General features: G+C 33.2%; 1 protein-coding gene across 6 annotated transcripts in view; it reads left to right on the top strand.

The window, feature by feature from the left end:
* ANKRD17 (ankyrin repeat domain 17) overlaps nucleotides 1-25,426 on the top strand; it is a 163,049-nt gene that overhangs the window by 31,049 nt on the left and 106,574 nt on the right. The window contains exon 1 of one of the 6 annotated variants that reach the window (XM_060654888.3): nucleotides 3,285-4,104. The exons of the other annotated variants lie outside the window; for them this stretch is intronic. Coding sequence (XP_060510871.1) covers nucleotides 4,051-4,104 — 54 coding nt within the window. The 5' untranslated portion in view covers nucleotides 3,285-4,050. Of the gene's footprint in view, nucleotides 1-3,284; nucleotides 4,105-25,426 lie in introns of those variants that run through there. 6 annotated transcript variants of the gene reach the window in all.

Below are 25,426 nucleotides of genomic sequence, written 5' to 3'. Positions count from 1 at the left end.
CTAATTGTACCTTGTAGGAGTTGGTAAGAGGTAGGTTAACTTCTGTTTTCTTTCATATTGAATGTTTTCCACGAACATGTATTACTTTATAGATAAAAACCATAGTTAATAAAAAAGTAAGTTATGGTGGTAATGAAAAGAATATTACTGTGCTACTAGTAGATAGACATCTAGAATCCTCAGTTTATAGCATGATTGGTTTAGGAGAAATATTATGTAAAATCATGGAGATACTGTTGTTTTAAGAATGTTTGGGCTTTCAGAAATTTGACCAGATTTTATTAGTCTTTTAAGTTCTATTTAATTCTTTAATATATGTGTCTCATTAATGCTTGGTCCAGGCTATTTCACACTTGGGTTTCAAATTTCTGCCTAAATAGAACTTACAGTTAGAAAGGAAAAAAAATGAAGATATTATAAAATAATGACTACATTTCGTACATTTTGAGAGGTGAAGTTGGTTTAGATTTTATTTTTCTAGTAGTTTGCTTTTATGTAGGACAATGAAATTGTTACATTTGTCCTGCCACCAATGATCTGTCCTTGTTTTGGTCGAAAATGTGGATTTTGAAACAAAAAAATATTTGATGGGAATAAAACTCCCTTAACTAGGAATTTTTGATTAAAAATAGTTTTATATAGATGAATAAACAAAATGTTAAATCATACAAAATAATGTTGCTTGCTTGTCATCAACGCATTTCTCTGTGTGTGTGTGTGTGTGTGTGTGTGTGTGTGTGTGTGTGTGTGTGTTGGTTTTCTTGTTCCTAATTCAAGGAAACCAATGCTGGTCCTAATAAATTTTAGAAGATTTTTACCCTATCTTGGTATTTATTGAGGTTCTTCTGTCCTTTTACCCCTTTTTTGTGAGAGGCTTTTCTCTCCACTTTGGCCATTTGAATCTTACTTTACTAAGTATTTTCTTTTATAATTTGTTATTTACATATGTTGGTTTGAATTTGCATAACTGTTCATATGTTAACTACTATTTGCACTTTAATGCTTTTGCTGCTGGCAAAAAATAAAAGACCTTGTGCCATTGAAATCAGTTTTAGACAAATGGCAAAACAGGGGTTTTTTTTTTGCCAAGATATGAGGTTGAATTGGAAGGTAGGTGGCTCATTTTAGGATGTAGGATTTTAAGACTGATACATATGAATCTCTTTCATAACCTTTGCCCAGAGTATTTAATGCTGTGGCATAGGTTATCATATTAACAAAACGTACTCTTAAATAAAATTAACAGTAAATAATTATTTTGCTTATATAATAAAAAAACTAAATAAGTTCTGAAATATATATTCTGCTTATAGTATCAAATATTTCTAATATCTTATTTCAGTGACCTAAATAATGACCTAAATAGTGACCTAAATGATAATGTTTTTGTCATCAGAAGTTATTTCTAATGGTAGCAGTAATTTAAAAGAGATTATGATGCATTACTGGATATCCAACAATTCCTTTATTCATGCATTTATTGTTTAATCAACAAATGCTTAAGTGCTTGCTCTATGCCAGATACTTTGCTGGCCCTGGTTATATATTGGCGACAAAATGTTTCCTCCTTTGATCAAGCTTCTGATCCGTAAGAGAGAGAGGGAGAGGGAGAGATGATAAATGGTTTGTAAGCATCCATAATTCTGTAGGAAAGCTGTAATCACATATTTTATTGGTAAAAATTTAACAGTAAATATCTAAAAAGATAAGAAAAACACCCTGTAATCCTAGAATGGAAAGGAAGGAGATAGTAAATGGTTTGATTGGTTTGAGGCATAGAGGGCCTGATTCCTTGTCAAATAAAGTTGGAAAGACTATTTTTTGGTTTATGGGGGAAAAAAAAGTGCCCTAAAGTGAGTTCTTTGAACTCAAATCTATCTTTGCTTGCTTATGTTGGAGGAAGATTTGAAAAAGAGAAACCTTGTTGACTTCTCTTAATCCAAGGGTGAAGCAATTTATTTGATGCATAGAAAGAATTGACCTGGAAGAAAGGAAATTGTGAAAGCCACTTTGCTAGCTAGTTTCTCTTAAACTAGGTCTTAACAATGGAAATTATTTTGTTTGAGAAGCCTCCAAATGCCAGGCATACCCATACTTAGATGTAAGCACTATATATGGCTTGAGGGAAAACATTTTTAATATCATTTGTTTCCCATTAATCCCACACAAGCCTTTGGAGTCAGACCCATTCTGGATTTCAGTTCCAACTCTGCTATATAACTGCACACTGTCTGAGACTTGATTTCCTTATTTGTAAAATAAAAATAATATCACCTGGAGGAAGTATAGTAGATAGAGGACGGACTCTGGAGCCAGCTGCCTAGGTTTAAATCTTAGCTCCTCAACTTAATTAGCTTAGTTGGGAATAAGTTGAGCAAATTTCTTAATCCCTCTGTGCCTTAGTTTCTATATATGTAGAATGGAGATAATAGTTCCTCCCTTTCTTTTAGGATTATTGTGAGAATTAAATGAGTTAATACATACAAAAGACTTGAAATGGCGTGTGGCATATAGTAAGTTTAATGTAATTGTCAATGTTATTTTAAATTTTTATGGGCAGGGTTATTGTGAGGTTTAAATAACATGTTTATTAGGAAAAAAAAACCCTTTTATATTTCCTGACATATTAAGGGTACCCCCTAAATGTCAGATATTAAGTAGTAATTTTTCTTATTTAATATTCATATAAATCTGTTAAGAAATTTTATGCTTTATTGCCTACACTTGGAACAGTTTCTGATATACAGTAGATACTCCATGTTGAATGAATGCTATGCTGTTTTACAGGTTAATAATCTGAGGCCCAAGAGAACTACAAAATCTCTTTCCACTAAAACATGACATCATTTTGAGGAGACATTACTGGCAATGTCATTCATATCATGACTTTTCTCAGCTTAGATTTGGCCAAGTTAATAACAACTCCTTCATCTAATTTTTTCCTGTTTTTTTCCTTTCTTTTAAAAATTCGTTTTCTTTAGTTAGGAAAATTTAGACTAGAAGACTGTTCACCTTAGGAATCACACCAAGTTTAATTTGTGTGGCATTCCTACATGTGCACAGTTATTTTATTAATGCCACAGAGCATAAAACATTGTTTCTTTCCCATTGCATTTTTCATATTCCAGATTATGTAAGGAAGCAATTTGACAAGGTAACAAATTTTACTAAATAGAGGATCAGTTACAGTAATGAATATAATATAATTTGGCTCTGCAGTCAGTCAGCAACTTTATTTGCTGTTTAATGATTCAGGTACAGTTTTTTGAATTTCTTTTATCTGAAATATTTTAATCTCTTATAGTATTTGTGATAAGGGGGTGAAGGACCATTTCTTTGGTTAGTAAATGAAATTAAAGACTTTGTTAGAAAATGAATATAACCATGATGGGTTATGTCTTGCCTCAGAACTTGTAAATCAATTGAATGTTAATCTCATTCTCTTAGGTATTTCCAAACAGATTAGTTTCTAGAATACCAGTTTACTATTCACAAAATCTACATTAAGGGTTATTTTTGACACCCTTAAGTCAGCAACTATAATGTATATGTCATGTAATGCATTTGCCTAATGTAGCAAATTCCTAATTTGGTATTACCTTGCCTCTTTCTTTGTGTATTTAATATAGCCATTAATCTCACTACAAGGCTTTACTAAGGATAAATTGCTACGTAACCCACTTCAACCTCTTTTGTTCAACCAGGAAGCCAGACGTGTTTAAATAGCTTTTTAAAAAATGTATAATTATTTCTTTTTTTGAAATTTTAGGATTTTAAAATTTGGAATGATAAAATAAGAGACTTTATTTATTTTGTCTGTTAAAATTACTTGACAGAAGTTTGCTTTGGAATAGAGCTGCTGTATCTTTAAAAAATACACAGTGAGTCACCCCCTGTTCTTTTGGTAGATGCCTGGCTAGTGAACAGCTAAGCTGCTTTAGGCATGTAATAGAACATTCCATTTCCTGTTCCCTTGCTGACACAGAGGAGTGTTCCTGCTGGCAATGATCTAATCATAGTGCAGTAAGAAACATGGCAGTTTGATAAAACATGGTGGAGACAGCGGCTGAAATGGAAGCATATGTTCTAGAAGACATTCTTGAGGTAGGGCTAGGTTTGTAAATGAAATGAAAGTTGAAATCTGAACAAAGAAATCTTATCTGCCGGAATTATTTTACAGATGAATAGATTAGAGGAGAGAGCATAGAGAGACAGAGCATAAAAGCAAGATCTGGTCAGACCTTATTCCTTGTGAAAATGTGCCAGTCTGGTTCACATGATTATTGAACAAGTCTAGAATTATTTTGTTTAAACTTCATGTTTTGTAAGTTGTAGATGTATGCTTAATAGGAAATAAAAAAAAAGAAGAAAGGGCCTCGGACTTAGTGAAAAAATGTTGGCTGGTGGTGGTGACCTTTAGATTAACTCATTAGAAGGTGGGGTCTACAAAGCAGCTTTGAGTAGGTTTAGTGTCATATGTCTTAGAATTCATTTACATATTTAAGCCCAAAGCTCTGCTTGCTGTAACTATTAAAAACAGCTGGTTATCTTAGTTTCTAGGGTAAAATTAAGCATATATATCAATCTGATTGCTTAATTTAGCTGGTACATTCTGGTTCTGGATTTTTCATGTGACTTTGACATTATAAAATTAATTATTAAGTTAAAAAATAAAAGGCCCTAAAATTTAAGGCACTAGTGCTTGAGAGCTCACAATAAAAATCTGCATTTTGAGTCATGAAGATTTTAAATTAATTTTCTTTTTATTCCTGGTTGTATCAATTTTATAAGAACCTCTGAGTATAAATCAGTTCAAGGAAATACATGTCAAAGTGGAAGTATAATGGGCTTTGGCCTTGGATATAGTATAACTACCAAACATTTGTATTTGTAGGTATAGATATTTAAAATACATTTTTAAATCTGTGGATGTGTAGAGTTTTTTCCTCCATCATTAAGAAAAAACTGGCTAATTTAAGATAAAGAGGCTCATGGTGAGTGGTATTCCTAATATTTAGACTGTAAGACAATTTATTAAATATGTCACTGTCTTCAGGAAGAGATTGTATTAGGAGGAGAGGGCTTGGGAAAATAAGCTGCAAAGGGAAGCTAGGCGGGGTTAGCAGGAGAAAAAAGCCTATGCGCATTATAAAGTGCTGCATGATCAATGAGCATTTTCTGGAGTCCCTCAGTGTGTGCTTGGAGCTGACATTGCAGCAAGTCTCATGGCTGTTCTGCAGAATGAAAACTGATTCCATTGTATTATCTAGCTCCTTGCAGACACCTGCCAACATACTCTTTCCCCCCATCCTAAAAGCTTATTGTCTGAGTTGAATTCTCTGGTTAATTTCCATTCTTTCTCTCTCTCTCTCTCTCTCTTTTAAACTTTGATACTATCGGGTTTTCTTAGAGATGGTACGTATTATCTACTTAGAAATAGGGGTATGTACTTTCATCAAGAACTTCAGTAATTAGGAGTGGTCACATGACTTGGGGGCTCAGTTTAAATAAGTCTGATTAGATTATAAGGTCTAGTGGTATATTTTAATGTGTTTTTAAAACATTTTTTTTGTGTGTGGATTTTAAAGAACTGTACTTTACAGATTACAGTAAATCTATTGGTGTTTTCATTAGCCATTTAAAATTTAAGTATGTAACAGATTTTGGAAGTCTGAGTTATTTTCTGGGAAAAACCCACTTGAGTATAGTTTTGTGCCTTATGTATATGTTTTTCTAATGCTGTCTTAAAAATTGACATTTCATTATTTCCACTAAAATTGTTTAGTGTTACTTTCTCAGTTTGTTTCCTGTATACCTGTTGCATTAAACCATACTGAGTGGTTTTCTCTTTATTTAATATTATTTGATTTAACTGCATATTCATCAATAATTGGCAGACTAAGTATGAAAAATTACCAAGTAGTAATAAAATATGCTTCTTTTCCAAAATTGTAACTAGTCATAATGACCTATGTAAATAAACTTATTAACTGTCTGAAACTAAATGTACCATTTTTTAAAGTACCTCATATTGCAAGTCAATAGATAACATTTTGCACTACAAGATTTCCAGGAAATTGTTTTGCTTTTTTAAAAAAGAATTAACTCTTTGTATAAATGTCCAATAATGAATAATGACATTCATCTATATACCACAGTGATAATTTTATTATTATACCTAATATTGAGCTATTTTAACTTTGTCACTATAATTTTCATCTTTGTGACTTTTTTGAACATCTCAAATTTTATGTAGATTTCTGCTTATTTATAGTAAACATTGGACCCCTTCTGTTTTTCTCTGTGTTCAAGTGTAACCTGGTCCTTTGAATCATAAATTTCTTAAAGGTACTTTTATTAAATCTCAGTAAAAAGAAAACTAAAATCCGTATTAATGGATATAGTGCAGATTAATTCTCATGGTGCTATATAGTTTACCTTTTAAGTTGTGATTGTTTATTATGTGTACTTAGGTGTATTTAACTTGAAGTTTTAAGTGATCTTCAAAATCTTAAATAAAATATTGTAAGTATCTAAAACTTGAAATCAAACTGGCAAAGATTGATTTCAAATTAATATCATTGCTTCCTAGCTCACCTTAACTAATAACTTGGGAAAATAGCCAAATATAGGTGATAGGGCTTGGGGACCAAATATATGTCTTTTTAAAAAATTAGGTTATTTTTGTTGAGACATGATTATAATTTTAGAATTGTGATGCTTTTCCTATAGGTCATATGTAATAATGGATCTTAGTACTTAGATCAGTAAGAAGAAATAGTCCTCCAAACTTTTTTTTTGTATGTTCCAAATTTGTGTGGCCGAATGATGTGTATATGTCTGAGAGGTTTATATATAAGCTTTTTATAAGATGAATCATATGAAAGGTCATTTCAGAAACTTGATTACTATATATTCTAGTTTTATTATTTATAATTGAACCAGTTTTAGTAGTTGTCTATAAGAATTACAAATGAGAAGACTTCACAAATATTTTTATCTTTTAATTTTAATTAAATTCAGAATGCTTTTTTGGGGGTATAGCATTTGATATATTTTTGTTTTTAAAAAATCGCTATTTTCGGGGCCCCTGGGTGGCTCAGTTGGTTAAGCGTCCGACTTCGGCTCAGGTCACGATCTCACGGTCTGTGAGTTCGAGCCCCGCGTCGGGCTCTGGGCTGATGGCTCGGAGCCTGGAGCCTGCTTCTGGTTCTGTGTCTCCCTCTCTCTCTGCCCCTCCCCTGCTCATGCTCTGTCTCTCTCTGTTTCAAAAATAAATAAACGTTAAAAAAAAAAGTTTAAAAAAAAATCGCTATTTTATGAAAATAAGAATATTTACAGTGTGAAGTATAATAACTGCCATGCCCAGTCTTGTTCCTTTGTTAACCAAAGCCATGGTTTCTAGCTTCATTTGCACTTGATTTTATAGGTTGTTATATGTAAGCTAAAAGCCCCCAACTTTGTTTCTTCCTTAAAGAAAGACCCAGTAGGTTGAGGATTTGGCTGAACCCTTTAGGGTAGAACTAAATTAAGGATCAGATTTAAACATAGGAAGTAGATTTATTTTTTTTTTTTTTAATTTTTTTTTTACATTTATTTGTGAGAGACAGAGAGAGACAGCATGAGCAGGGGAGGGGCAGAGAGAGAGGGAGAGACAGAATCAGAAGCAGGCTCCAGGCTCCAAGCTGTCAGCACAGAGCCCAATGTGGGGCTCGAACCCACGAACCGCGAGATCGTGACCTGAGCCAAAGTCGGACGCTTAACCGACTGAGCCACCCAGGCGCCTCAGGAAGTAGATTTATTATAGAACCATTTATATTTATCGTGACATTAGAGGGTTTTCTTGCATTTGTTTATGTTTTCTAAATAAGATTGAAAGAGTCACAGGGAAGTTATGTTATCCTTTTGATTTGTCAACATGATGGACTAATGGTAAATAGTATATTTTAGTTCAAATGGGAAATCCACTTTCTATTTACCATGAAAATTATTTTTAGTAATTATATAAAATCTCCATAAAGTAGACTCTGACCAGCTACTTGCTATATATCTTTTTATTCTGTAGAATATATTGCTTTATAAAATGTACACTATTTATATATTGTATCAGCAAGTCTTCTGTGGATTTTTAAAGTTTTATATTTAGTATAACTATGGTGACATTTTTCACAAGGAAGAATTAGAGTAACCCAATCTTAGGATGTAAGTATAAGTTTATCTAGAGACAGAAAAATTTAGCTAAATATGTAAATTATTTGAATTGATATAGATAACATTTTCCATTTATTAAGAGGTTTTGGAAAGATTAGATGTGTTGGGCAGATTGAATCTTATAATTTCACTCCATTATTTATTGAGTACCTTCACTGTGCTAGGTGCTTGAAATTCAGTGAGATTAGTCCAGCTAATTTTGCTTCACAAACTAAAAGTTTAGAAGACAGAATGTCTGCCATTAGTGTTTAAGTATTCTTGCATTCAGAATGCATTCAAATGTGTATTTGAATACTAGCATTTTACTTCATTTGTTTGTTCGAACGGTTTGAAACCCATGTTTTCAGTATTCTGAATTTTTCAGTAAGCATGTTTTCCTTTATCTGAGCACATGTTTTTCTTTAAGCACCTTATCTTTTTTATGCTTATCTGTGTAATTGTTAGGAATATTTATCAACGTTGGGCTCTCTAGAAAGTCTCCTGGATCCCATTTTCTACCTTTTGTCCTTAAAGATTTTTCTGTTACCATTTAAATCAGCATATTGTGTATATGTGTATATGTATGTATACATACAACACACACATATATGTTTGCATATACTGTACATAACACACATTCATGTTCTTGCTGTATTATGCATTATGAATACTTTTATTTAAAAATTGAGTTTATCTTGGAGGGAGGGGCAGAAGTTGTAACATTGCTTTCATACACCAACTTTGGGGGAATAGTAGATGGTAGCTAAAAGACACACTTGTATTAGTTTATAATCCCTATAAAGAATACTTATTGTTTTAGTAGAGTAGGAAGACTCCACAAACAGCTTGCAAAAACATAGTGTAACTAGAAGTATGTAAATTAATCTATTACTTATATGAGAGTAAGGGCAGGGTTGTCCAGATGCCACTAGTCCCACATTAACCCATCATAGTCTAGTGGTTAATACATGCTGTGGTGTATGAATTAGGAAAGGTCTGTGTCACGTATTATCCGCATATACATACAAAACCATTGACACTTCCCTGGCTCTGCATTGTTAGGGGTCCTTGTTCCAACACTTGACTAAAGAACTCATTCTGATATGAAATGAATTGATCACTACAAAGTTAGCATTAAAGTTCTGCTAAACCACTGGTGTTTGGTTTAGTGTATAGCTTCCAGATTTGCAGACAAAGGCCTTTCAGGAGGTGTTTGTAAACATTTAATGTCTGTGATAACTTTTGGCTAAATGAGTGTTTAGATCAATATTGGTCATTAATAATTTGGTCTTGGATGGAATCAGGCTTCTAACTAGCTGGTTAAATATGGATATATGTTGTACATTGGACGCCCACATAGTTTTATGGTGGCAGTATAATTGAGCACATTAGTTACCATTTATTGAAAATTTATTGTATAGAGGGACTGTGCCAAGTACTTCACAAACATTATTTTATTTAGTCTTCTGAATGACTCTCTGAAGAGGTAGGTATCCATTTCCTAGAATGCTTATAAGGAATAAATGAGATAATGCCTATAAACATTCAGTGTAGTACTTAGCACACAGTTAATACTTAACTGTTAGCTATTTTTTAAAGTGATGATAACCCTCAATACTATTTTATGTTAGTATCATCCTCCCATTTGACAGACCAAGAAAACTTTAGCCTCAGAGAGGATTATCCTCACCAGTTCTCAGTTTTTTTGATCTCAGGATTCTTGTACATTCTTAAAAATTTGGGGGGACTCACTAGGATTTTTGTTTATGAGAGTCGCATTTGTCAATAATTTGGTTAGAAATTAAAATTCAGAAAGTTAAAAAAATTATTCATTAAAAAATAATTAGTATAAACTCATTACATGTTAACATACTTTTATAAAAAAAATAACTTTTCCAAAAGAAAAGAAAACTATGGGAAGAGTGGCATTGTTTTACATTTTTTTCAACTACCTTTGAAATCTGGCTTTATAGAAGATAACTAGATTCACATCTGCTTTTATATTCAGTCTGGTGTACTACATCATTTTGTAGGGGGTCTAAGAAGAAAATCTGATCTTACGCTTATATTAGGATAAAAAAAGGAAGAATATTTTAATAACTCTTCAAGATAATTATGGATATTCTTTGACACCACTCTTAAAACTACACAAATTGTAGTTTCCTAGAGGTTAGTTGCAGTGTGGACTCTAAAAAAACATTATCAGGGAATTCTTTGAACTTTGTTAGATTAAAATCCAGTCGTTTAGTGCACATTTTGAATGGATATTGTACTCCTGCATGAGTTTATAACATCATACATTGGTCATTTTGGAAAATGATTTCTAACATACTTATGGACCTCCAAATATTGTTACATTTCATTCTGCAGTATTAAAAAACACATGTGTTCGTATCACCATTTATCTTATAAACGTCAAAAACTAGGAAGCTGTCACAATTCAGTGTCTGATAAGACTTTTCCAAAATTCTCATTTTTGCTTTCAAGCCTTCAGGCTTGAATTTATTACTGGTGACAAAGAAAATGAGTTTTCCTTGAAAATGACAGTCTCACTTCATTCATTTTGAGAAAATGTCTGCCAAATAAGTATCTGTCTGAAGTGAAAATGGTATTCCATGAAAAAAAGCTACTGGTTTAGGTTACATTTATACAAGTGTTTGTCTTGAGATAACCACCACACTTAAGTATGTAACAGAAATGTTTTCCATTTTGTCACACAGAATATTAAAAAGTCATATACTCAAGGATGGAAATTTAAAAATTAGTACTTTCTTACTGTTTGATAATGGAAACAGGCTTTCTCCTCTGCCCCCCTTTTTAAAAATTATCTGTGCATGGCAGAAAAGAATATGATGATTGGTACCATGGCCTTGATTTGTGTTGAGGAGCCAGCATTTTTATCCACCATTACTTTTATATCATCAGTACAAATGTCAACACAGTGAAACAGGCAAACATCATCTTAGTTATTATAAGAATAGTTTTGACCTCACAGATTCTTTGGAAAAGTTGGGGATCCCCATGGATGCTGTGGACCACACTTGACTAATGACTGGTTTACAGTATATTGCCCAAGTTCTAAGATTTAGATTTAAGTCTATTTGATTCAAATGTTTTCTTTTACCATTTTGTCAAATTTCTTAATTCATCACATAGTACCAACTTCTTTAATCTCTTTTGAAACTCCCTGTAGGACTTTTTCACTCTTCAGGTACAATATAGCAGGCTTAAGAAGTGGGAAGAAACTGGGGCACCTGGGTGGCTGTCTGTTAAGCGACCCACTTCAGTTCAGGTCATGATCTCACAGTTTGTGGGTTCGTGCCCTGCATCAGGCTCTGTGCTGACAGCTCAGAGCCTGGAGCCTACTTCAGATTCTGTGTCTCCCTCGCTCTTTCTGCCCCTCCCCCACTCGTGCACTGTCTCTCCATCTCTCAAAAATAAATAAATGTTGAAAGAATTTTTTAAAAGGGAAAAAACTTTGGAAATTTAAATAATTGCTTAAAATTTTAAGTCCTAGGTTAATCATTCGGAATTTATGAAAAAGGAGTTTGAGGACTCCTAAGTGAAGTAGTGAGTAAAAGGAGAAGCTAGAAATAAGTAGAAATGATTCTACTTATAGAATAACATTAAATAGTAACACTTTTGATTTTGATAAAGACAGTTATTAAAAACTGAAATGGATTTGTAAATTCTATCAAATGTTTTATGTTCTAATTCTACTGAATGATTAGGAAAGGAGTTCATAAACTTGAATACTCATTTTAGCAAGTGAAACAAATATATGAAGTAGTTGTCAAATTTTAATATTTTTCATTTTAAAGGCTATTTATTGGCTTCTTTTCTATGTCCAATGTCAGGTGTCAGCTGGTTTTCATCCAGCCAAGGAAGTTTTTTCTATGGGACTAGCTCTTTCTTATATTATCTATGAAAATGAAAAATAAGATTCAGATCAGGTATATCTTGATTATTATAGAGTAAGCTGTTAGTTTCAAATTCCTTTGTGTATTAGCAAAATTATATTATTTAAAATCTAATTTATACCTTTCTTTTGTATTTATATAAACATGTATATTTATATCCCTACATTTTTGCCAGTTTTGAAATTGGCATTGAAATCATGTGTTCCCATAAGAAACAAGGAATGTCAGTAACATCTGTACATCTCTTGTCTTTTCCACTTCTCAAAAGGTAATAACTCTTCTCCCCACTTGAAAATTCCAAAAGATTGTTGAGATGAGAAAAAGCGTTGAGCCAGTGTTAAACAGCTTGTTGGTTTTCTCTGCTATCTTAATTTTTTGTTTAGTTTTGGACCTTTTATTATTAGTGGCCTTCTCTGAGTTTGGAAACCTGCTGCCCACTTCATTTGATTTCTTTTTTCTTCTGTGAATTGTCTCCATTCTGATCCTCTACTTGATGTTTGGTTATTGTGTTCAGCCTGACTCCTTGATTTCACACAGATATTCTCATTTGTTGACCTTCTCATTTGTCTGGCTAGTGTTTATCCTTAGCTAGTTCTATCCTTGAATTTGTCCTGATGCCACTTCCCAGTCCTTGTCACATGTTCTGCATTTTTAATTTATGCCCTGTCATCGTAACAAAGACCAATATATATTTGTGTGGACTGTTGAAGCAAGTTTGAGAAATACAGTTTCTAAATTCTTATATTTCATGAGGAAATACTGATTAAGATTTTCCAAAAACATGCTGGTGTTTAAGTGTTCGCACATATTGTAAAGTTTTCCTTCTTAATATTTTGTCACATGTGTAATAATTTGTTACCTTCTCAAAATATCTTTCTCAGTTTCTCTTTCCTGTTTTTAATTTTCTCTGTGAAATAAAACAAATGGAGAAGAAAGTTGCCCTCCCATAAAACTGTATCTATTTAAACAACCCAAATATTAAGAGTAAGCCTCACTTATGTCATTTTAAACAATCTTGGCAGGTGAATCATTATTTTATAAGTGTATGAATTACAAAGATTTATCTTTTATAAAGTAAGAGTGCTAAATTATGTTGACATTGACTTTTAAGTATTTTTAGATTATATTTAATGGACTTTTACATCTTGAGCTTATAGTGTTGTATGATTTTCTGTGAATAGTTTCATTCTTCTCGTGTCTTTAGTGACTTAGCATTATATATTGAACACAGTAAATGCTTGTTTTTCATTTTAATTTGAGGTATTCTATATAGTGAAGGAGCCATCTATCTTTTTCCCTTGAGAAGTTTTTTGAACTCTTAGCTTTGCTCTGGTGTATACTGTATGTACGTGGAGTGAGGAAGAAGAAAAAGTCATTCATATAGTTATATTTTATAATCTTTGTATGCTATTTGGTATAAATATATTTTATTCCTGATTTTCTTAATCTCTAAAGTTAGGTTGTAGCATATAGTTTCTCTATGATCCCTTCTAGATGTTAAAGTCTATAACTAGTCCTCTTAAGGTATTGACTTCAATAACTTCCAAACAGAAAATTTGAGATAATGGTCCCGTATATTTCAAAAGCTTTATAACCCATTTTACTGCTTCATTTCACATTAAAGAAACAAATCCAAATTCGGTTTTGCATCTGATCTATTATTTGACTTATTCTACCCACCCATCTTTATCTTTACCTTATTTATTCTGAACTGCTTCCCTTTACATTGTATTCTAATATTCTGTTACTGCTCACATTGTCTACCGGCTACCCTCTTCACTATCTATTCATTCTTTAAAGTCCTATTCCTTCCCTAGGGTTTTTCTCTCCTTGGTCTCCCTTTCAAGTTCATTATGTCTCACTGTTTTCTGCTCTTAAAAAGTTACATGACACTGTACATTTAAAATATTACATGGTCTCTATTATATCCTTGAATAAATGGAAATTCTCTAATATGGCTACCTTGGCACTCTTTAACTTTTTTTTTTTTAATTTTTTTTTTCAACGTTTTTAATTTATTTTTGGGACAGAGAGAGACACAGCATGAACGGGGGAGGGTCAGAGAGAGAGGGAGACACAGAATCGGAAACAGGCTCCAGGCTCCGAGCCATCAGCCCAGAGCCTGACGCGGGGCTCAAACTCACGGACCGCGAGATCGTGACCTGGCTGAAGTCGGACGCTTAACCGACTGCGCCACCCAGGCGCCCCGGCACTCTTTAACTTTTTAAAAATTACTCATGTATTTATGTAAGATATTTTATCCTGCAAAAGAATTTGAAGTAGTTTATAAGAATATATACTCTAAAAGTACAAAAGGCAAAATTAGTAAATTAAGACCAGAGATAAAAGTAGTATACAGCAACGTATAAACAGTATGTGATTGCTAAACTTAGATTGGATTAACTAGCAGCCAAAGCCAAATTGGAAACTTGATGAGTTTTGAGGTTTGCATTGTCCATAAGTTTCACAGGCATACATTTTGTGCAATTTAGGTCTTAGAAATAATTTTTGTTTGGGCCCCCATAAGGGAGGTACTGCATGTTGGAGTAAATGATGTCTTCAGCGTTCTAAAAATAAGCTTAATATTGTTTCTATAGAATGTAATCTAATAATTATGATAAAATGCAATTTGGTTAAAAAAAATATATGGTCTGAGTACTACTCAGTTTTCTGATGGTCTGGTTTGTTCCAGGGATAAAATTTAGAACATCCAGAGCAGAGATTGCAGACTAGTGGGTTCTTGGCCATACCAGACTTTGCAATGTGCTTTGGATAGCTGACATAACATTGACCCATACGGTGACCACTTATTTACATTTTCCTTAATTTTCTTTGCACTGTTGTGTTTTGTTTTTGTTTTGATTCCCGTATCTGGTTGAGCTGTTCCCTTATATTACTAATTTGCTAAAGATTTTTATCATCAAAAAGTATTGTCAGGTACTTTTATCTGTATCTTTTGAGGTGATCTTATTATTTTCCTCCTTTATTCTGTTATTATGTGAATTATATAAATTAACTTTTAGATTTCAAGCCAGCTTTGTATTCTTGGGATAAATTCCATTTTGGTTATGATATATGACACCTTTTTGATATGGCCAGGTTTGATTTACTTATATATTGTTGAGGATTATTGTTCTTTATAAGGCAAGGCATATTGTTCTTTAGTTTCCTTTTTATATAAAACCTTTGACCATTTTTTTGTATCAGAAAGATGTTAGCCTCATAAAGTGATTGGGAGTGTATCTTTTCTAAATTTTTTTTTAATGTTTATTTATTTTTGAGAGATAGACACAGAGCGTGAGTGGGGAAAGGGCAGAGAGAGGGAAAGACAATTCAAAGCAGGCTCCAGGCTCTGATCTATCAGCACAGAGCCTGACGCAGGGCTCGAACTCAAGAATGGTGAGATCATGACCTGAGCTGAAGTCGGATGCTTAACTGATTGAGCCACCCAGGCACCCCATGGGAGTGTATCTTTTCTAAAGTGTATGTTTTCTAAAAGCTTGTTTATAATTGAATGTTTGATTGAATTGGCCACTGAAGTCATCTGCAACTAGTATTTTGTTTTTGGGAAAATTGTTAATTAAAAATTCACTCTCTTTGATAGAAGGCTATTTAGCTTTTCTTTCTGTCTGTAAGTTTTGATAATTTGTAAATCTTGTAAAGAATCTATTTCAATCTAAGTTGTTGAATTAATTGACAGTTGTTTATCATAGTCTTGTATTCTTTAAATGATGGTAGGAGCTACAGTAGTGTTCCCTCTTTCAATCCTGGTTTTGGTAATTTAGATTTTCTCTTTTTTTTTTTCCCTTGGATAATCTAATATGAAATTTGTCACTTTTATTTTTGGTAAACCTTAAGGTTTTCATTTCATGTCATCAATTTTTCTGTTCATTTTCTATTTCATTAATTTCTGCTCTTGGATTTCCTCCTTTATATTTTCTTTGTATTTAATTTGTTCTTATTACTTTAGTCGTTTTTAAGTAGAAGCCTAGATTACTGTTCTCAACTTTTATTCTTTTCAACTATGAATATTAAAAGCTATAAATGCCTTTATGCACTGCTTTAGTTTTATATATATATATATATATACACACACACACACACACACACATATATATACATATATATATATTACAAATTTTGATGTGTTATATTTTCATTATCATTTAGTTCTAAATGTTAACTAATTTCCCCTGTGATTTCCTCTGACTCATTCAGCTTTTCTCAACTGGGGTTTCATGGGACAATTAAGCTCTGATTTTTAAGACATCTGTTTTTTCTGTGCATGTAGAATAGTACTGATTATATATCATCCTTGAGAAAATTGAGAATATAGTCACTCAAATCATTTTTGGTCATTTGTGGTTCAGATGAGGAGTTCTTTTCTGAGAAAGGTTCTAGGAGTTATTAAAAAATGGTATATTTCATTTCTCATATGTTGGGATGCTACAGGTTTCCAATTTAATTATGTGTGGTCAGAGAATATACTATACTTTGTTTCCAGTGGTTTTGTTTTGTTTTTGTTTTTTGTTGTTTATTTATTTATTTTGAAAGAGAGAGAGGGAGGGAGGGAGGAACAGAGAGAGAGAATCCCAAGCAGGCTCCCATTGTCAGTTCAGAGCCTGACATGGGGCTCAGTCTCATGAACTGTGAGATCATGACCTGAGCTGAAATCAGGAGTCCGGTGCTTAACCAACTGAGTCACCCAGGTGCCCCTGCTTTCAGTTTTTAAAAAAGTATCGCATCATGATTTGGACATTTTTTGGACATTTTTAAATGTTTCATCTTTCAAAATTTGGTCCATTTTGGTAAATGTTCCATACGTACTTAAAAAGAGCATGTTTTCTGCAGTTGTTGGTTGAGTATTCCATAAATGTCAATTAGATTATATTAGTTAATAATGTTGAAGTCTCTTATATCCTTACTGAGATTCTATTTGTTCTATCAATTACTGAGAAACAAGTTTCAAAATCTAGAATAACTCTTTTTTTTTTTTTTTTTTTTTTTTTTTTTTTTTTTTTTTTCTGATCCATCAGTTTTTGTTTTATGTATTTTGGAGCTCTGTTATGAGGTATATAAACTTTTAGGATTATTATATTTTCTGGCTAAATTGATCCTCTTCTGTAGTTAAATGTCCTCTTTATCTTTGTTGGTATTCCTGGTTTTATCTGGATTCTAATTTGATATTAATAATAGCTCTACCAGTTTTGAAACAGTTATTTTTTTAAATGTTTATTTATTTATTTTGAGAGCACGTGTGCATGAGTGGGGGTGGGGCAGAGAGAGAGGGAGAGACAGTCCCAAGCAGGCTTTACACTGGTACACAGAGCCTGATGCATGACCTGATCTGAGATCAAGAGTCAGATGCTTAAGTGACTGAGCCACCCAGGCACACCACAACTAATATTTCCATAGTATATTTTTCTCCGTGCTTTTAACCTTTCTCTGTTTCTATATTGAAGTATGTTTTTTGTAGACAGCATAGAGTTAGCTCTTGCCTTTTTATCCAGATTGTCCAATCTCTGCCTTTTAATTGGTGTTATTTAGTTCATTTTTACTTAATGTAATTATCAATATTTTATGTTTGAAACTACCATCTTGTTAATTGTTTTGTTTGTCCCTTTTGTTTTGCTCCTTTTTTCCTTTGTTCATGTCTCTTATTTGATTATTTTTAGTGTTTTATTTTATCACCTCTCTTGCCTTATTACCTCTTTTTATTATTTTTTTTTGAGTGATTGTTTTGGCGTTTCTAATATACATGTTTTAATTATAGCTACCTTCACATAATTTACCATTTCACATACAATGTTAGAAACCTTACAGCAGTTATTTCTCCTTTTATGTCTCTTGTAGATTACTGTCATATATTTTATTTCTGTATATATTGTGAATCTCCAGAATAGATTACTTAAAAGTATTTTTTAATAAGGAAGACACCTATTTTTATATCATTTCTGATGTTCTTTATTACTTTGTGTGAATCCATTTCATTAGGTATCAACTTGAATAATTTCCATTCACCCAAATAATTTCCCATAATGTTTTTTATAGTATAGGTATGCTGGCAACAACTTCTCAGATTTTGTCTGCTAATGTCTTTTTCCTCTTATGTTTGAAGTATATTTTCACTGCATAGAGTATTCTTGATTGAGTTTTTTCTTTAACACTTTAAAAGTTGTCTTTCTTTTGTCTTTTGGCTTCCATTCGTTTTTTCTTTTCTTTTCTTTTCTTTTCTTTTCTTTTCTTTTCTTTTCTCTCTCTCTCTCTCTCTCTCTCTCTCTCTCTTTCCTTTCTTTCCTTTCTTTTCTTTCTTTCTTATGAAAGAGTATTTATTGAAAACATAGTTACTGACAGGAAGCTCCTGGCTGCTGCTGGGTTACTCTCTTGACTCACAACTGGAAGTGTTTTTTGTTTTTGTTTTGGGGGGATGGGGAACTTCCAATTTTATTTTCTCTTCAGCATTCCATTCCAAGATAGGTAGATCTTGTTGGCTTCCATTATTTCTGATAAGAAGTCAGCAGTCACTCTTAATCTTTCTTCCTTTATACATAATGTTTCTCTCTGGCTGTTTTAATATTTTTTCTTTATTAATTGATTTTCAGTAGTTTCTGTTTTTTTGGGTTTTTTTTTAGTGTTTATTTTTGAGAGAGGGAGGGAGGAAGGGACAGAAAGAGAGGGGGACAGAGGATCTGAAGCAGGCTTTGTGCTGGCAGCAGACAGTTTGATGTGGGGCTTGAACTCACGAACTGAGATCATGACCTGAGCTGAAGTTGGATGCTTAACCGACTGAGCCACTCAGGTGCCCCTGATTTTCAATAGTTTTATTGTGACATGCCTTAGTTCAGTTTTCTTTGCATTTATCCTGCTTGAAGTTTGTTGAGGTTATTAGATTTGTGAATTGATGTTTTTGTGTTTAAACTTTGAGAACTTCTAGGCATTATTTCTTCAAATATTTTTTCTACCCTTCTTTTCTCCTTGGATTTCAGTTACATACTATATTGTATTGTGTCTGTCTCTTTGTTTAAAAAAACAAATGTTTATTCATTTTTGAGAAAATGAGCATGAGCAGGGGAGGGGCAGAGAGAAAGGGGAACAGGGATCCGAAGTCAGCTCTGCATTGACAGCAGTGAGCCAGATGTGGGGCTTGAACTCACGAACCACGAGATGTGACCTGAGCTGAAGTCAGATGCTCAATTGACACAGCCACTCAGGTGTCCCTATATTGTATTCTCTTAAAGGTAATGTTGCCTCTTTATATTTTTTTCAGCCTTATTTGTCTTCATGCTTGAGTTTGGATAATTTCTATTGCTCTATCTCAGGTTCACTGGTCCTTTTTTCTGCATTGTCATCCATTGAAATCTAATAACACACACTGTTTTTTTCAGCTGTGGAAATACTTTTTGATCCCTTATTTTTATAAATTTCATTTCATGTTCATGTTTTTCTTTGAATTGTTGAGCGTTTATAAAAGAGCTTAGAAGTCCTTGTCTGCTAATTCCATGCCTGTCTTTATTTAAAGCTTCATTTCTATTTATGTGTTTCTTCCCTAGTTATGAGACATATTTTCTTGCTACTTTGCAGTTTGAGTAATTTTTATTTGATGCTGGATAATTTGATACTACATTGTTGGATGTCTGAATGTTATTGTCCTTCTTTATAGAGTATTGAATTTATTTTGGGCTAGCAGTTAAGTGACTTGTGAATCAACTTTATTCTTTTTATTTTTACCCGTCTTTCTTTTAAAAAATTTTTTTAAATTTAAATATTTATTTATTTTCATTAAATTTTTGCTTTTAATTCCAGTAAACACACAGTGTTATATTAGTTTTAGGTATATAATATAGTGATTCAATAATCCTGTACATTATTAGGTGCTCATCATGATAAGTGTACTCTTTAATCCACATCACTCATTTCACCCTTCCTCCCAACCACCTCTCCTCTAGTGACCATCAGTTCTCTATATAGTTAAGAGCCTGTTTCTTGGTTTCTCTCTCTTTTTTTTTTCCTTCTCATTTGTTTTGTTTCTTAAATTCCACATATAAGTGAAATCATATGGTATTGTCTTTCTCTCACCTTTATTTTTTTGAGATTTTGAAGCATTGTTACGGCATCTTTCTAGTAGCCTGTACACTAGAGTAGCCCTTTTATATGTGGCCTTTCTGGAATCTCTACCAAATACCTCATGTTTTCAATGAAATCCCTGTCTGGCTGGTTGGATATGGATGTATCCCAATCTTGTAGGAGCTCCTACAGTTGTTTCACTTACAGCTCCCTAGTAGTTATTTTCTCAATTCTTCTCTGCAGTTTTTTTGTTTTTTTGTTTTTTGTTTTTTGTTTTTTTTGCCTCACACATACTAACTTTTCTTAGCTTCTGCAGTCTCTAATCTTTGTCTCCTGAGCGAAGTAGGACTTCAGCAGTTCTTTGCTTTGTTTTCCTCAAATAGTGCTGGATGTGGCAAAACGATGGGAAGGTAGTAGAGTTCCCTTCTTTGTTTCTTTTTCATTATCATATCCTTTTTGTCTGTTGTCCATTGTTTGAAAAAAGAAGGGAAGCCCAGTTAGGTACCAGTTACCTTGTTACGATGGTAAAACATACAGTCACTGTATTTAAACTGCGGGGTTGTGGAAAGAATTATGTTAAGTAGACTGAATAAGCTCTGGCAAATTTGCAATGGAATATCTTTCATTCCTAACACAGTGCCACATCTTACAGTCTTTCTAGTCCTCATCTATTTACTTGTAATGTCATTTACTCAATAAATGTAGGCAGTATGTACTCAATAGATACAGTGTCATTGGCAGTTCCATTGTAGATGCTTCTGCAACAGATGACTGCCAGTATACCATGTTTGTATAGCACATCTAATATGCTTATGTTTCATATTTCATGGTACATTTTAAGAAGCCGTAAACATTTTTAGTTAAAAATTCCAAAAATTGCTCTCAACTGACTATGTTTAGAAAAGTGAATGCATTTTGAAGTAATTTAAAATAAAGCGTTTCAGGTTATTACTAATGACTCTATTGTCAGCTCTTTAGGAATGGGATGGAAAACTTCATTAATTATAATAAAATCTCCTAGAAGACTTAGAAGTTATAGAATGATTCAGAGAAAGATAAATGAACAATGTTATTTTCTGATATATTTCCTTTTAGTCCATTTCTTTTTCTTTAAAAAAAAATTTTTTTTTAACATTTATTTATTTTTGAGAGAGAGAGCCAGTGAGAGCCAGTGAGGGGCAGAGAGAGAGAGAGGGAGGGGGAGACACAGAATCTGAAACAACCTTTCTGTTAATTACATTAATTACATTAATGTGTATTCGTTGTAAAGACTCTTGAAACGTAAAAGAGAAACACAGATATTTTATTATTTGTATTGTAGCCTGTATGTTCACATCTGAATTGTTTTTACTAGACTAAAAATTTTATGTCTTGAACTTTTTCCTGTTTTATTAATTTTTTTTTTTTTGAAAATAATCCTTTCGGTGATTACCTAATATTTTGGGTTGACAATATAATTTACTGTGTGTGTGTGTGTGTGTGTGTGTGTGTGTGTGTATTTTTCTAAGAAAGAGTGAGTGGGGGAGAGGGGCAGAGGAAGAGAGAGAGACAGAGAGAGAGAGAGAGAGAGAGAGAGGGAGAGAATCCCAAGCAGGCTCAATGTTTGGCATGGAACCCGACGTGGGTCTTTATCTCACTACTCTGGGATCATGACCTGATCTGAAATCGAGTTGGACACTAAACCCACTGAGCCACCTAGGTGCCCCTTACTGTGTGTTTATATTGTTGGATATCTGGGTTACTTCCAGTTTTTCAATTGGAAAAAAGTTTTCAAAATATCCTGTAGCCATTTTGCTAATGGAAATGTGACTTTTTTTTTTTTTGAGACCATCTTTATGTATTGATGTGAATCTTTGTCAAATCTGATAGAAAATTTTTTTTTCTGAATTTAATTTATATTTTTTGTTAAAGGTATTTTTTGCAGAACTTTTATATACATGTGTCTTTTTTGTGATTAATTTCTCTTATACTTAGAAAAATCCTTTTCCTTTTGGAGGTTAGATAATATTCATCTATATCAAGTCTTGCTAGAATTTATTTTGAATTATATATTATGTGATAAGAATCTTAACTTTTTTCCATACGGCCATTAAATAGATGATTAATTACTGAGAACATACCCTTTGTATTCCAGGATATCTATTCTTTGCAGAATGAATTTATTTTCTTTAACTAGGATTGACTAAATTCTGTGAATAATCCTTGAGTAAAAACAGAGCTTGATATCCAGAAAACCTATAGTTAAACTTGAACACTAGTACCCAAAAAGTATACATTTGGCATTGAGTTGTACTCCTATATAGTCTATCCCTTGATGGAAAGGAGAGAATGATGGAAAGGAGAGATTGGTAGTTGAGATGGGGACATCTGAAATCTAGAGATTGATGCCTGATTGTAAGAGTGCAGGATTCTCTTCTCTTCATCAGTATCTAGCATAGTGCTGGTACATTATAGGTATCTTGAAGTGTTTGTGTAATACCTGAGAGAAAGCATGAGAAAGAAAGGTTCTGGTGTCTTTTATGTAACTTATAAAATGTTTGACTAATTTTGAATCTAAACAAAAGATAATAGGCAGAATGATTAAATGCCTTTCAATGAAAAGAAGTTATTTTTATCTTCATATAATAAAATGATTTTCATGATATAGCTATTAATTTTTATCTATTAAACTGTAGTTTAACCTTGGTTTTGCATTAGTATCACCTAGGGTGCTTAAAAAAATATTTATGCCCAAACCATACCCCAGAATGATTAAGTCACAGGCATACATATCTATGCCTCCTATAATTTTCATCTCCTTAAAAAAGTTTTTGACAACACAGCAAAGTGTATCTTTTGCATTTAGAGGAATACTTTTGCAAAGAAAATTTATATTGGTTTAGTATGTATCCTTTTTGAAGCCAGAAAAACATCAAAAACCAAAATGTTCTCATGCTCACAGAGGTTTACATATGTTTTTTAGTCTATCACGAGTTTTAGAATCCAAAACAAGAAACACCGAAGATCTTTTGTCTCTTTCTGCATCAGTTATGGAATGGTTTGGATTACAAAATAAAGAGAGAAGAAACACTTCTCTCCAGATTATGTGAATATTGAAAAAGTCTACCATGACCGACTATGGAATCTCCCCATCTGAGATTTTTTAGAAAGTACCGGCTAATTCAAAGGTCGGTTTCCATCCAGTGGAATAAAGAAGCAATTTTACTTCCTTGGCATTATGGACTAAATTATCTTTGTCCCCTTGGAGGACATTAGTACTCTTTTTTGTTGTTGTTCATTCTAATGTACAGCTAAAGTTGAGAATCATTGCTGTAAGACTGTGGATAAAGAGAATTTAAAACAGTGTGCCCGTAAACTCTCCAAGTGTCTTAGTCAATTTGGGCTGTTACAACAAAGTAACATAGACTGGGTGCCTTATTAAACAACAGAAATTTCTTTGTTTTTTTATTTTTTTAAAGAATGTGCACAATTTTTAATGTTTATTTTGAGAGAGCAAGAGCACATGAGCGAGTAGCAGAGGAACAGAGAGAATCCCAAGCAGGTTTCACGCTGTTAACGCAGAGCCCAATGTGGGGCTCCATCTTGGACCCTGAGAACATGACCTGAGCCAAAATCAGGAGTTGGACACTTAACCAACTGAGCCACTCAGGCATTCCTAAACAGAAGACATTTTTATCTCATAGTTCTGGAGACTGGGAGTCTGAGATCTCAGGATGTCAGCATCGTATCGGGTTCTGGTGAAGACCTTCTTCCAGGTTACAGACTGCCAACTTTTTTTTTTTTTTAAGTTTGTTTGTTTGTTTGTTTAGAAAACCAGGAAGTGGGGGGCAGAGAGAGAGGGGGGACAGAGGAGCCAAAGCAGGCTCTGTGTTGACAGCAGGGACTCCGATGTGGGGCTCAAACATAAAAACTGGGAGATCATGGAAGCTTAACCGACTGAGCCACCCAGGTTCCCAGCAGACTGCCAACTTCTTGTTGTACCCTCATGTGTTAGAGAACAAAGAGGGTACTCTCATGACCCTTATAAGGGCACTAATCTCATTTGTGAGGGCTCCATCTTCATGACATCTAATTTTAATTACTTCCCAAAGACCCCACCTCCTAATACCATCATCTTGGGGGATAGGATTTCAGTATACGAAGTTTTGAGGGGACACAGATGATGTAGTCCAAAATACCAAGGAAGTAAAATTGCTTCTTTATTTGTATGCTAGATGGAGACAGATCTTTGAATTGCTGGTACTTTCTAAAAAAATCTCAGATGGGGAGATTCCATAGTCTGTCATGGTAGATTTTTTCAATATTTAGATAATCTGGAGAAAAGTGTTCCTTCTCTCTTTATTTTATTTTGTAATCCAAACTATTCTTTTCCATGATTAATGCAGATAGAGACAAAAGTTCTTCTGTTGTTCTTTTTTTGAATTCTGAAATTCATGATGGAGTTAAAATATATGTAAATCTCAGCATGAGAACATTTTGGTGTTTGATGTTTTTCTGGCTTCAAAAAGGATACATACTAAACCAATAAAAATTTTCATTGCAATAGTTCTCCTCTAAATGCAAAAGATACACTTTATAGATACGCTGTGTTGTCAAAAACTTTTAAGGAGACAAAAAATATAGGAGGCATAGATATGTATTTGAGTCCCCAAATAAAGGTCTTGTCACAGTTAAATATCTTTGGTGGTATAATAGTCACTCAGCAAATGTTTATTGACTCTTGTGCACTGTTCTTGGCTTAGACTACAGCAGTGAAAAAGATGAAGTTCCTACTTTCATGGAAAGTCAGTTGGAAAGACTGACAATGTACAATTTGACTAGAAAATAAATAATACGATGTATAGTCATCAATAGTATTAAAACATAAAGCCAAGATGATGGGGTAGACTATAGCAGAGAGGAGGAGATATTCATATAGACAGAAAATACCACTCTGAGAATTGATGGATCTAGGCAGAAACCTGAATGTTGAGAAGAAGCTAGCCATTTGAAAATCTTGGTGAATTACAGAGAGAGGGAACTGTAATTCTGAATTCCTGGGTTATACTTCTAGTTAATGTTAAGGCGTTAGAAGAGGTAGACTTAATGCGGGTATTTGTGTAAGATAATGGGAAATTGAGACCGTGTTTTCTTCAGTTAACTAGAAGACTTCTTGCCAGGAGGTGTCTGGGAGCCTGACTTCTCTTTGTCCTTCTGGGTTTCTATTTCTGTTTTTTTCTTTTACTTTCCTTGTCTCTTTTATACCCTCCCTC

The sequence above is a fragment of the Panthera onca genome, chromosome B1 (assembly GCF_046562875.1).
Source record: "Panthera onca isolate mPanOnc1 chromosome B1, mPanOnc1 haplotype 2, whole genome shotgun sequence".
In the NCBI taxonomy this organism is placed as follows: Eukaryota; Metazoa; Chordata; class Mammalia; order Carnivora; family Felidae; genus Panthera; species Panthera onca.
The sequence above is the reverse complement of the archived record's forward strand: the minus strand, read 5'-3'. Positions and strand labels throughout refer to the sequence as shown.